This window comes from Sceloporus occidentalis, unplaced genomic scaffold (genome assembly GCF_023333645.1).
Source record: "Sceloporus occidentalis isolate IW3139 unplaced genomic scaffold, rSceOcc1.0.p SCAF_4, whole genome shotgun sequence".
In the NCBI taxonomy this organism is placed as follows: Eukaryota; Metazoa; Chordata; class Lepidosauria; order Squamata; family Phrynosomatidae; genus Sceloporus; species Sceloporus occidentalis.
In genome coordinates, this window is record NW_028316984.1 from 69,848,053 (window position 1) to 69,861,992 (window position 13,940).

At 41.4% G+C, this 13,940-nt stretch overlaps 1 protein-coding gene across 1 annotated transcript; it reads right to left on the reverse strand.

The window, feature by feature from the left end:
• Positions 1-318: 318 nt before the first annotated feature.
• Positions 319-12,711, reverse strand: LOC149313971 (uncharacterized). The gene is made up of 7 exons (XM_089523048.1): positions 12,638-12,711; positions 10,692-10,801; positions 8,504-8,557; positions 7,773-7,856; positions 7,093-7,186; positions 3,637-3,707; positions 319-1,847 (listed from the first exon to the last, which is right to left on the reverse strand). Exons 1-7 carry the CDS (start codon positions 12,709-12,711, stop codon positions 319-321), a joined length of 2,016 nt encoding a protein of 671 aa, XP_089379174.1.
• Between the last annotated feature and the right edge of the window lie 1,229 nt (positions 12,712-13,940).

Below are 13,940 nucleotides of genomic sequence, written 5' to 3' on the forward strand. Positions count from 1 at the left end.
GTTTAGGCATCCAAAGAAAAGGGGCAGACAAAATGAGCAAGACAATGCAAACAAAGCAAATGAAACCAGTGTCATTCAGTAATATACACAAACTAGAAGAGATGGTAAAAAGTTACATTACTATCTTTATTGAGAAAATACTCCTGCTACCAACTGAATATGGCCTCTTGGAACTCTCCTTTTTTTTTCTGAGTCTAGCAAATAATGGGATGCCTCTCATTGCTACCTGATGGGAAATGGATAAATGGGAGCAATCACAGCCCATGAGCCAGACACTGAGCTGACTTGCCTGAAAGCTAGCTTGATCCTTCCTATAAGTCAATGAGTCACATTTGGGATGTGATTCATTCCCAGTTTCTGGCCTTGAATATTTGGAAGCTGTGCACTGGGTTGAGGCGTTTTCATCAATCTCCCTCGCCGTTGGCCGTTTATGTCCAGGAACTGACTACTTTCAGAGACAGGCTGATGTTTTTCATTCGGGGTTTCTGGGGTGACTTGATGTGTCCTTCTTCTAAGCAATCTTTTTTTGGTGTGAAGAGGAATTTCACTCACCTGAATGGTTGGAAGAGGGCCCTTTTTCTTACTTTTTGAAGGACTTTTACAATGTGCAGGGGTCTCCTTCAGCTCAGACAGTACCTCCCCACCTCCATTCGATGGGTCATTACCTTCAGACTCTCTATGATGATCATTGAGCATCCTATTTTTCCGGGCCTGGGATCTGCTTCTGCTGGTGTAGGACCTGTTTCTCCCAGCCTGAGACTTGCTCCTCCTGCTGTGCAGCCTTCTTGTCCGATTCTGCAATTCTTTGCTTTTCAATGGCTGCCTGCTAGCACTACAGAAAGTCATTGGTCTTTGAAGATCTGGCTTAGTGTCAGTGGAAGAATTAAATAGCGTCCCATTTAATTCTGTTCTCTTCTCTGGTTCAGAATCTAAAGTGGACCCACCTTTCTCACATTTGAGTTCCAGTTTTTCATCTTTCGTTCCCAGGAGCTTTTCACCTTTTACAACATAGGGATAATTTCCCCCAGCCCTTGGCTCACCATGTTTTTCAACATGGAGCTCTCTGCTCCCAACCTGAGAGCTGCATTCAGAAGCTGTCTTGTGTTTCATGGGAAATACATGACACCTGGGGTCTATTTTCAGGGGGTCAGGGGATCCCTGAGCTGGCTTCTCTAGTCCATGAGCCACCTTGTCTCGCCTGGACTGTCCCTCTTCTGGCTTAGGTTGTCTTTTTTTTGTTCTGCTGTGCCCTTCTTCTTGCTCAACATGCCCCTCTCCTGGCTTAGGATACCCAGGGTTACTCCTATCTGCCAAAGGAGGCCCCTCTTCTGGCCTGTGCTGTCTCTTGTTGGTCTTCAAATGGCCTTCATGCACCCCACAACTTCTCTCGCCTGGCTTGGGAAACACAAAATACTCTTTATCTGTTCTGGGGCTTTCCTCATCTGGCTGGCATTGTCCCTTATTTGTCCTAGAATGCGCCTCTTTTAGATCACATTTTCCCTCTCCAGGCATGGGAAATCCAGGAATCTTTCCCCCACTCTTGGGACAACTGCTCTTATCTGCCTTGTGCTGTTGCTCTCTCCCCTTGGAGGTATTTGCCTGGGAATGCCTGCCATGAGCTCCAGAGTAACCTTTCTCTTCCTGAGGGTGTCTTCCTTCAGCCCAGTCCCGGCACTCTTCTGCCCAGTCTCGCCATTTGTTTGCCCAGCGCCGCCATTCATCTGCCCACCGACGCCTCTCACAAGTCCAAAAACTCCACTTATTTGGACAATAGTGTCCCTTGTCTGGCCTGTAATCCCATTCATTTCCTGTTCCTCTATTGATTTCTCTATCATAAACTGGTATGCCTGCAATAAACAAAGTAAACTGGTTACCCAAAGCACTGTTCCAGCAATAGAACCCTAGAAATATCTCAAAGAACAGCACTCATGCTGAATTCATGGCCGTTGTGACTGGCCCTAACTTGCTTTTTTCAGTACTATAAAAAGCTCAGTGTTAAGGACATGAATTGAATGCTCCTCCAGATATTCTTTAATTGCAACTTCTAGCAGTCCTAGGTAGCCTTAGGTAGCATGATAAGGAATGTTGGGAGTTGTAGTCCAACAACATCTGGTGGGCCACACAATTTCCAGTGCTGCTCTAAATTGTTCATCAAGTTTTAGTTACTGTCACATAATTTGGGAAATGTTGCTACTATATAAAGTAATCTTTATGGTTATGTTGCTACTATATAAAGAGATCTGGAGAACATGCTTGCTTGCTTGCTTGCTTGCTCATTTATTTATTTATTTATTTGTTTGTTTATTTATTTTAATTTATATCCCACCTTTGTCCCAAGATGGGATTCAAGGCAGCTTGTATTTATTGTGTGCCTCCAAATCATTTTTGACTTATGGCAACCCTAAGATGAAGATCTGGCTTAGTCATGGAGTTTTCTTGGCAAATTTCTTCAGAGTGGTTTTGCAATTGCCATCCTCTAAGGCTGAGAGAATGTGACATGCCCAAGGTCAGCCAGTGGGTTTTTATGCTTAAGCAGGGAACTGAAACCCTGATCTCCAAAGTCATAGTCCAACACTCAAACCACTACACTACACTGACTCTCCAAGGCAGCTTACAATCATTTAAAAGATTAAACGAAAACATTGATTTGCAAAAGTTAAAAAAGAATTAAACAATACTTTTTAAAAGATTAAAAATAGTTTTAAAACACTTCAGTTGTACTTAAAACATAATTTCCAGTAAAAGATTAAAAATACAACACACCACTTTACATGCAGACTACTGCTCCATTACTAAAATTCAAATGCCTGCTTGAATAAAAATGTCTTTCAATAGCAGAAAGAAAGTAGAAAGGGGGCCAACAATTTCCCATGGATGGGAGTCCCACAGCGTCAGAGCAACCACAGATAAGGTCCTCACCAAACACACCTGCAAAAGTGATGGGACTGAAAGAAATCCCCCTCCTGTATAGAACCAGAATTCTTGGATAGTCACTAAATAAAAGGATAAACATTCTGTCATCGATTTATCCTATCTGGTATATGACTCTGAAGATCAGGCTTCGATATCCTGCTCAGGGTGACCATGGCTGAATTACACATTGTCCGTCATAGAAAATCAAGTGATGTGGCCTTAGTGTTGCCGTAAGTCAGAAACCTCTTCACACTTGATCTTACTCAAAAGGCCGAGGAGCAATCAGAAACCTCTTGAAGGCAAACAACAACAACCAATTTACACTTAGGGTATACTGACAACAAATATTACAAAAGCCACTCAATGAGAGGCAGGAAAAATTAGTGTCTAGCTTATGTTTGCTATGCTAGCTATTGGAGATACATATATCTTCAAGATATATTAGGGTTGTTTGCTTGCTTAACATTTATTTGCTGAGTTGGCCTACCTGTAATTCAGAAAACAGCAAACATCCTTATTGTTTTTGCCTGGTGAGCCATGCAGGGGCTGATCATTCTATTTATGAAACAAAAGTTACTGAGCCAGAATTTTGTGGGGAGGTGTATCAGTTTTCAACAGAATTCAGTACTTTCTGAAAATCAGGTTCCCCTGAGGTGCTCAATGAAAAGCAAGCAAAACATTTAACACTGGTCATGAGGTATAATCCTACCCAATCCAATTTACCATTCACATGGATAGATACTGTCTTCCCGTCCTCTTCAACTTCCAAGTACTTGCTCTCATTCTCAAGATGTCTGAAGGAGGAAAGTGTAATGAAAGGGGGAACAAATAGTCAGTTATTTGATCTATTATTGTTCTGGTATATTCATTCCCAGGAAGAGATGCTCCTGGAATTTTTGCCTCAGGTATATATATTAAAAAGTGTGTTGGTGGTGGTGGTGGTGGTGGGGGGGGTAACCTTGGTTATTGTGCTTAGTGATGGGCAGGCATTGCCTTTTACTGTTCTGCCCCAGACAGTAATGTGTGTCAAGTAGTCCCTGCCAGTCAAACAAGGGGGAAATGCTTTAGGAGGACAAGAATCCATATTTATGCACATTATACTTTATTGATTCATAACCTCATCTCTACCCCACATTTTTAAAGCCCCTTGGTTGTGCCATGCACCAAAAGAACCAGCTGAGATCAGAAAGTGTACTGGGAGGGACAACCCACTACTTATAGTCATGAATGTGTTACAAATGACCAGTGCTTTTATTAGTTCTGGCATACAGAGTGTTGACATGGATCCAGTTATTGGGCAATCTGACTGCTGGACAATTCTTTTCCCAGTCCACATGCTGTCTAATTTTGAAAGTGGTTGGGTTTGGGGGTTCCTCCCACCATCTGAGAAGATCATATGGGTCTTTTCAACCACCTTGGGAAATGGCAGACCTGCCAGCCCCTGAGATAGGTTATAGCCTTGAGGCCTAGCACATAGTTCTTTATGGGGACCTCATCTTTGCAGGGAAGAGGGTACCCAATATTTGCTCAATGACTGAAGAGGATCCAGTCCAACGCCCACCTCAATGTAGGTGTAAAAGGGAAAAAAAGTTTTGAATTATATCTGGGAGAACCTTACTAAGCCCCATATGTGTATGGAGACCTTAAGCCTCAAACTGTTTTTTGATCAGTGTTGCCTTCCTATTTACATGTGATTGCCTCACACAATCATATAACAGCTGGTGGCCTGGCCCAGATGTCAGTGAAGAGTGAATCCATTTTGGGGTTTAATCTCACTTTTAAAGAAATTATCCAAGGTTCTGAACTATGGCACAAAAAATTAGGTTCAGTAAGTTGGACAGCTCCTGGCTAAACGTGGAATGGCCCCACTAACATCAGAGCTGCTGGCTACCACTTTAAGGCACCTTCTTGAATTCTGTAAGGCAATCATCCCTTCCCCCCCTCCCCCCCCCCCTCTCTCTCTCTCTCTCTCTCACACACACACACACACACCTATTTCACAGTTTTCATGTAAAGACTTCCTGGCTACAATCTGTGATGCGCACACCCCCTCTGACACACCATACAACTAACAGTCACAAACCCATGTCTTCTTTTATATATTCTATAATGAAAAGAACATTTCTCCAAGGCAGAGATTCTTCCTTCTCATTCAGCAACTGATAAGTTACTTCTTTATAGAGGGATATCCCAGGCACTCACCTGCAAAGCTACATTCCACAGACATTTAATTAATATGTTGCTACTTGCATTTTGCTATCAAAAACAATAGCAAACTGCCCTGGTGGCGCAGTAGCTAAATGCCAGTACTGCAACCATAAGGTTGTGCATTTGATCTCAGGGCTCCAAAGTTGACTCAGCCTTCCATCCTTACATAAGTCAGTAACATGAGTACCCAGCTTGCTGGGGGCAATTGGCTTACAGACTGTAAACTGCTTAGAGAGTGCTGAGTTCACTGATAAGTGGTATAGAAATGTTAATGCTATTGCTACTGCTATACTCCCTCAGATGTCCTTATTACTCTCCCAAACTTACAAGCGTCACGTACACGGGGCACTCTAAAGGCCTATCAAAAAGACTGCCTTTCTCTCTTCCTACTTAATGACACGCACTCAGAAACACACTAAGCAACCTTAAGAAAGGTGTGTTTTTTTCACCCCAGATCCACTGGAGGGGGAGATTAGAACATGGTGCAGTTTCACATTCGCTGCCAGCTATGTTGATCACACTAGCTCCATCTGGGTATCAGGAGCACTGAAATAAACCCATAGCAATCACTCACAAATTAAAACTGTGCCAGATTCATACAACCACAGTTTTACAGTACCATTTAATTATGCCAGAAATCTAAGGCTGTTATTTTTGACCCTACCAGCATGTGTTGACTATCCTTGTAATAGCACTTAAAAATTAATGGGTATCCATCCATGAAAGCTAGTTCCATAAAATATGTAACTGTGAATGAAGCAAAATTTGAACCAATACACCTCAAACACATTCATCTATACAGCATTCTCTTCTACAGTCCACAGTTTAAAAGATAAAATATAGTCCTCCCATTTGCTATCAGACTACTAGAGTGTAGTTTTACTGGAGGAAATTATTTGTATAAGAATGCCATATTTGTGGAGCATTGCTGTATAATGTCCAAGTCTTGAGATCCTTGGGAGGACTTTCTCATGGTCCTGCCATTGTCATAGGCCCATCTGGTGGGTACTCATGATATGTCCTTCTAGGCTGTGGAATTCCCTCCCATGGTTGACTGGGCTGGCCACCTCTCTGATCTCTTTCCACTCAGAAGATAAAGGCCTTTGCATTAAAACAGGTACAGTCGGCCCTTCTTATACACTGATTTTTTATACACGGATTTAAGCATACACGGTTTGAAAATGTTCCAAAAAAGTATAAATTTACCTTGATGTTCCATTTTTTATTAGGGACACCATTTTGCTATGTCATTATACTTAATGGGACTTGAGCATACACGGATTTTGTTATACACGGGGGATCTTGGAACCAAACCCCAGCGTATAACAAGGATCCACTGTATCTGGAGATGAACTAGGTGTGCAGAAAAGTTTTTTATATATGAATGTGTGCGTATGAGACCATAACTAACTATTGCACATTTTCCTCCAAGGATCTTTGTGGGAATTAAGAAAACAGCAAAGATCTTTGCTTGCAAGATAGTTTTACCTTGCTTGTTATGTCTTTTAAATAATTTTCTGGGCATTTTAACAGTATAGCTAAGAGCTAGAAGGGTCCACAAGGGTCATCTAGTCTAATTGTTGGGGCATGTGTGATTTTTAAAAAAACTTTATCATATCTGATTTTTAACTTTATTGTAAGATGCCTTGGAGCACCAGTCAGGAGAAAGGTGGGATATTAAGTCAAACAATCTTGTATGCAATGCCCCATGAGGTGCCACCTGGCACTTCTGGGCATGCCGGGAGAAGACAAACAGTTTGTGAGCAGAGATTCAAAGCTTAGGTTAAGGGTGAATAACAAGTGCCCCGTCCAATATTTTGGACTTACACTTCTAGAACCCCAGCCAAAATTAACAATGGACAGTGATAGGATATTGTGAGAGATGTAGTCCAAAGCATCTGGAGAGGTGAAGGTTTCCAATCTCGGTTTAAGGAAAAGATTGGTAGAAAGACATTCACTTTCTTCTCTTACCTTTTAGTTGTGATTTTTTTGCCATTAATGATGGCCGTCATGATAGAAAAGTGGTGAAACCTTTTAGGAGCACTGAAGAAGGACACAGAAAAATCTGAAATAAAGATTGGCACATGCTTGTTGATTAAGTGCTTTCAAGCCATTTGTTCTGCCAGACCCCCATCTCTTCACTCTCCAAGACAAAATGAACAAACTCATTCCATTTCCTCTCTTTCCAGCTGTTCCAGGCAATTATCACAGCAAAGCATGTTGTGGACCTTAAAAAGACCTCTGGAACTATTGAGCCCAGTTCCCAAGGATCGAGGCATCTTCACATCTGTTGCTGACCCTGCAATTCAGCTATTTTTTTTTACCACCAGCTGCTGGGAGAGCAAGGGGAGGAATAGTTGCTTTTGCTCATATATAAGACTGCCAACACATCCTTCAGTACAAATAGACAGTGCTTCTGCATTATCCTCCTTATCCCTTTCAGCTTTGTTTCATACCTATGCATGTTCTTCACTTTGTTAAATTCCTTAAAATCTGACCATGTAAACACATTAATTTTCTGTGGCAGATAGATGTCTACCCATACATAGGTAAGGTAGCTGCCAACATTAGATTAGCACTCCAGATTTGTGGTATGGGAAACCAACAGAGTCCATAGCAGAATCAAATTCCAGATATGGTTTAGAGATTACCTGAAGAGGAACGTTTTCCTGTGAAAAATATTTTGATGCCATCTTGATCAAATACTGACAGGTGTTTCTCAGCTTCGGCTTTTTCTAAGGAGAGATAAAAATAGACTGTTATGACTGTTTTGTGCACTAAAAAGTCTGTGTAAATAAAATAATTGTTTAAAAAGCAATCATGAGACCATTACTAGTGATTGCACATTCTCCTCCAAGGATCTTTGTGGGAATTAAGAAAACAGCAGAGATCTTTGCTTGGAGGATAGAAAAGCTAGCTCCTTCCATTTATACATTCTAGGCTTGTCTTCATTCACCATGTCTGTGAAACAGTAGCAAAAGATGCCCGCTTTGTCCTCTGTCAAAAATTTGACTATGCCATTCTCTTACTTTAAATTCTAACATCTGTGTTTTAGAAAACTAGGCTTCCCTAGTTCTACTATAGCTACTTATTTATTCCAAACTACTTCTCTCTTTATTAGGATGGAGCCCCCAAGGAACCCCTCTGAACAATCTGCACATACATATTTATTACTTTGCAAATGGCAGTACACCACTTTGGGCAGTGGAAGGAACACATTCTGGTTCTCTCTAAATATATAGAAAGAAACAAGACCTTACTGAATCTCTTAGGGTATGATTACTACATTGTCATCCAACCCACCAAACCCCTAGTGAAGTTACTAGGCATGATCAAGTAGTTGAATGGATGCAGGCCTTTGTCATTCCTCCAGAGAACTCACTTGCTTCTTTGAAAGCGTCCTTGCTGCTTCCGTCATAGTGGTCACGCGTATTTTCTGGAACAGAAGGCAAAACTGATGGAAATTTGGAGCACTCCTTATTTTTTTGAATGATTCTACTTTTAATGTTGTTGTCCCACATTACAACCAGGAGACTGGCCTGTGAATCAGGATGTCTTGGACAACCATAAATTCACCCTCTGTTCCAGGAGTGGGAATAATGTATACCCCCCGATCCCACCAAGGTGTTGTTCAACTGCAAATCCCATCAGTCCTAACCATTACTTCTACTGGCTATGGCTACTGAGAGTTGCAGTCCTACAACAGCAATATTGTCTACCCCTGAACTATTCTCTGAACCCTAAGTATGTCCTCTACTCAGTCTCCCACACCTTATCTGTAATATGGGTCTTGGGCGTAATTATTCACAAGCTATGCAACTTTTAACAGCCTGCATTGTATGAGAAAAGTGTAATAAGGACACATTCTAAACACAGTAACAACAAAGTCGCCTTATTGGTGTAAGAAATGGTGTTACAGTTAACAAATACTTTTGAAAGGCATTTGTAGGCAGGAATTTTTCAAGTTTAATGCTATTGTTTTATCAATGTTACAATCTCTCCATCCCCCCAAAAAATGTAAAAGAAGAAGTAACAGAAAAGTAACAAGGTATACAACAAGGAATGCAACAGGTTACTTCTTAAACACCATAACAAGCAATGGAAACACATCACTTTGCAAATACCAATAATGGGAAAGGGTTGCTTTTTAAAAGTGAATTTCCAAGCTGGGGATTTGGCATATGTTGCAAAGCAACTGTTAAAAATGGATTTCAATAAAGAATATAAGATTTGTGTATTTCAATTTGGCAATGAAAAAACACAGAGCGCATTGTTATTCTGCAACTTGTTAATAGGAAGACGGAATATTTAAACACAGAATGGTGGTAGCGCCATATTTTTTGCAAAGTTTAACTCCAGTCAGAGTAATCCCAGAGATTCAGGGATCCAGACACATGTGTCAGCTAGATCTAGATCTGTAGTAGTCAGCTCTTGGTATGCATGGGGAATCCGTTCCTGACACCACTGCGGATACCAAAATCCACAGATGCTCAAGCCTGCATTGTTCCCAATAATGGCACATGCACGGATGCTTGGATCTGCAGATGGCAAATCTGAGGGCTGACTGTACCGTCAAAGGATGAACTTTCCCTCCTCTACCAAAAATAAGCCCAAACGGTGTATCAAATCCATGTTAGTGATTATAAATAGATTATGTTCTGTCTAGAGGGAAACAGTGGGAATCCATCTTCAGCATATGCATGTGCACTGAAAAGAGAGGCAGAAATTAAAAAGTAAATTTGAAGGAGATGATTCCACCCTGGTGGTGCAGTGGTTAAATGCCTGTACTGCAGCCACTCACTCATAAACCACAAGATTGTGAGTTCAGCACCAGCCAGGGGCTCAGGGTCAACTCAAATAAGTACCCAGCATGTTGGGGACAATTATCTTACACATTATAAACCATTTAGGGAGTGCTTAAGTGCACTGATAAGCAGTATAGAAATGTACTTGCTATTGCTATTGCTATGTGGCCCTGTTACAAGCCTCCCCAACCTAGTGTCCCCATAAACTTTAAGCTTCAAATCCCATCAAGGCCTAGCCAGCATACCCAGTGGTGAGGAGTGATGGACGTTGTCATCCAAAGCATCTAGAAAGAAATGATTTAGGAAAATCCATTTTGTTTGATATTATTTTTATTTAATTTAAATTGACTAATTTAAAACATTTTATGATGTCTATTACCAGATTCAATTCCTTAGTGGTTTAATCTGTTTTAATAATGGGCCCAAACAGACAGGTCAAAATAAAGCTGCTTTGGGTCACTTTGGAAGTATACTATTTAAATGACACATGCATCTTAAGAGGCCAGAAGCTGTACCAAAGCTGCGCTGTAATCCTTAGGACTGGAGCATGGCTTTGGCATGGCTTCTGGACTCTTAGGACGCATGCATCATTTAAACAGCATACTTCCAAAATGACCCGAAGCAGCTTTATTTTGGCCTGTCTGTTTGGGCCCAATGTTTTGTACTGTAAATTAATCAATCAAAAATAAGCAAGTGTGATCCTGTGGGATATCCCTTTGCAGCAAGGGAAAAATGGCATGGCTAGAGAGAAATTGCATTCCTTACTGTCTGAAAGGATTTTGTAGGCTTCCACGATCTCTTTGAACTTCTGTTCAGCTTCCTTCCTATTTTCTGGATTTTTATCTGGGTGCCATCTGAGAACTTTACTCCGGTACCTGTATAGTTCCACAAGATGTAACAGACCTGAATGGAAATCTATACATGGTAGAATTAAGTTACCATCTCCATAACCATTATTCTATATAATGTCTCATTTTTCATGTGATTCATAACTAAGGTCCAAAACACACTGCAGAAATAATCCAGTTTGAGACCACTTTAACTGCCCTGGCTCAATGCTAGGGAATTCTGGAACTATAGTTTTGAGAGACATTTAGTCTTTTCTGTCAGAGAGCTCTGGTACCATAATACACTACAGTTCCCAGGATTCCATAGCACTGGCCACAGAATCATAGAATCATAGAGTTGGAAGATACCACAAGGGCCATCCAGTCCAACCCCCTGCCATGCAGGAACTCTCAATCAAAGCATCCCTGACAGATGGCCATCCAACCTCTGTTTAAAAGCCTCCAAAGAAGGAGACCCCACCACTTTCCAAGGATTGTGTTCCACTGTCAAACAGCCCTTACTGTCAGGAAGTTCTTACTAATGTTCATCTAGAACCGCTTTTCCTGTAGCTTGTATCCATTGTTCTGGGTCCAATTCTCTGGAGCAGCAAAAAACAAGCTTGCTCCCTCCTCAATATGACATCCCTTCAAATATTTAAACAGGGCTATCATATCACCTCTTAACCTTCTTTTCTCCAGGCTAAACATACCCAGCTCCCTAAATCTCTCCTCATAAGGCATGGTTTCCAGATCCTTCACCATTATGGTGGCTTTCCTCTGGACACACTCCAGCTTCTCAACATCCTTTTTGAATTGTGGTGCTCAGAACTGGACACAGCATTCTAGATGAGGCCTGACCAAGGCAGAATAAAGTAGCCCAACTACTTCCCTTGATCTAGAAACTATACTTCAATCGTGGATTATTTCTGCAGTGTGTTTTGGATCAAAATTGCAATAGCAATGGACTGCAGTCCACTAATCCTGTCTCAGGGCTAAACTGTACATTTGAAGAAAAAAATGTTACTGTTTTGGATGACAGCTCTTCAAATCCCCCTGTCAACAGGCTCATTGGGAATTGGTTTCCAAAAAAGTAACTTTCCCAAGCTCTGCTGCACACTGTATTAAAGACATAATGTGCAATTTAAGATCATTCTCACTTATGCAATGGGACCTAATAGCATCTTTTAAACTAACTTTTTGAATTAACATTTGAAAGAAAGAAGCTGGTAGCATGTACATTTGTAGACTTCAGTCTACTTTCCCAGTTAGTGTCAAAGCTGCTACAAGATCCCTTTGCATACTGATTTTCCAGACTAACATGGCTCTTTGAATTCTCACTTTTATTCTTGTGTAAATGCACATAGGCCCAATCCAGACTAGTACAGTCCTCCCCTCCCCCCGTTCTTGTAGTCTTTGGATCCATGTCCCTCACTTATGCGCAAGGGACAAACAGAGGGAGAATGAATGGGGCACGTGCTCGAGGTGCGCCCCTGCACGCCCCACACCTCCATACCTATATTTAAGCCAATGGGTCTTGAATATAGGTGAAACTCCATTTTCATGAGAGGGTCCAGAACAGATCCCCCACGAAAAAGGAGGGGTGACTATACCATCGCACACAGGTAAAGCAGGTTTAAACCTTCATGCCCTAGCCAGTTTTTGTATAGACCATCACCCTCTCTAAAAAGAGAGAGAGAGAGAGACTCCATTGGAGCCATCGTACTGCCACAGTTGTTGCTGAAGTCAAGAATAAACAAATGACCAAGTTATCAGGATTAACCCAGTTACTTCGTAGCAGATCCTACTGGTTAATATTACAGAAGCAAAAGTGAGTAAAAGTTGTATGCCTGGGTGGGATTTGACCTGAAAAAACATTTCTCTTACGCTCTTTTGATATCATTCATAGAGGCACTTTGTGGAACATCCAAGATTTTGTAGTAATCCACCATGATGCCCATCCATCCAGTGCACAGACTGTCAAAGAAGAAACCAGAGAAGGAGCCAAACCTGAAAATAAATTGGAATCCTCATATGTTAAGTTATATTGAGGTAAATAGAGACATGAGAACCAATGTGGCATAGTGGTTTGAGTGTTGGACTACAACTTTGGAGGCCAGGGTTTGATTCCCAGCCGAGCCATGAAATCCCCTGGGTAACCTTGGGCAAATCGCGCTCAGCCTCAGGGGAAGGCAATGAGAAATCTTATTGAAATTCTCTGAAATCTTGCCAAGAATATCCCATGATAGGTTTGCCTTAGGGTCACCATAAGTCGGTTGGGTTGAATATCCTTCTAAAGCAAGGTTGGCAAGTTTGGTCAAGACCAGCTAAGAAGTGCTCTAAGGGTATTTAAGGAGCCCTGGTGGCGCAGTGGTTAAATGCCTGTACTGCAGCCATTCACTCAAAACCACAAGGTTGCGAGTTCAAGACCAGCAAAAGGGCCCAAGCTCGACTCAGGCTTGCATCCTTCCGAGGTCGCTAAAATGAGTACCCAGACTGTTGGGGGCAAATTAGCTTACTTGCTAATTAACTTACTTGCTTTTCACCGCTATGATCTTTGGAATAGCGGTATATAAATAAAACAAATTATTATTATTATTATTATTATTATTTAGGGAAGACATTAAAGATGCCTTCAGCCCATCTGACCCAGTCTGCAGTGTCTCCCGTGTTCCTTGATTCGTGTTTCAACACTGCATTTGGTGGTCCCTATGTAGACTTGTCCACAGCCGCACAGTATTCAAACACGAATCAAGGAACACAAGAGACACTGCAGACTGTCAGCCAGAAAAATCAGCAGTGGCAGAACATGTTGTAAAATGCTGTTTGAAAACACTGAAATTCTGGACCATCGCAACAACTGAATGCACAGAGAAGCCATTGAAATTCATAAACACCTGGACAATTTCAATAGAAAAGAAGAAAATCTTAAAGTAAACAAAGTTTGGCTACCAGTCCTGAAAAACACCAAAACCAGGACCCAGCAAATGTAAATGAAAACCACTCAGGATGAGGGGGATTCCCAGAAGACAATTAAAGACAATTAATTAAATAGACACCCTGTAGGCCTTGCCATTCAACAACAGATCAATACACAGATTAACATGAAAATCACTTCCCCTCAATCAATAATATATATATACCCCACTCTCTTCCACGGCAGCATTCTCTGAAGATGCCAGCCACAGCT

Coding starts and splice junctions, on each gene's coding strand:
- LOC149313971 (XM_089523048.1), bottom strand. CDS start 12,711: ATGGGCATCATGGTGGATTACTACAAAATCTTGGATGTTCCACAAAGT. Junction 7,187..7,772: donor AGGAAAACGTTCCTCTTCAG/GTAATCTCTAAA, acceptor TCTTTATTTCAG/ATTTTTCTGTGTCCTTCTTC. Junction 1,848..3,636: donor AGTATCTATCCATGTGAATG/GTAAATTGGATT, acceptor TGTTTATTGCAG/GCATACCAGTTTATGATAGA.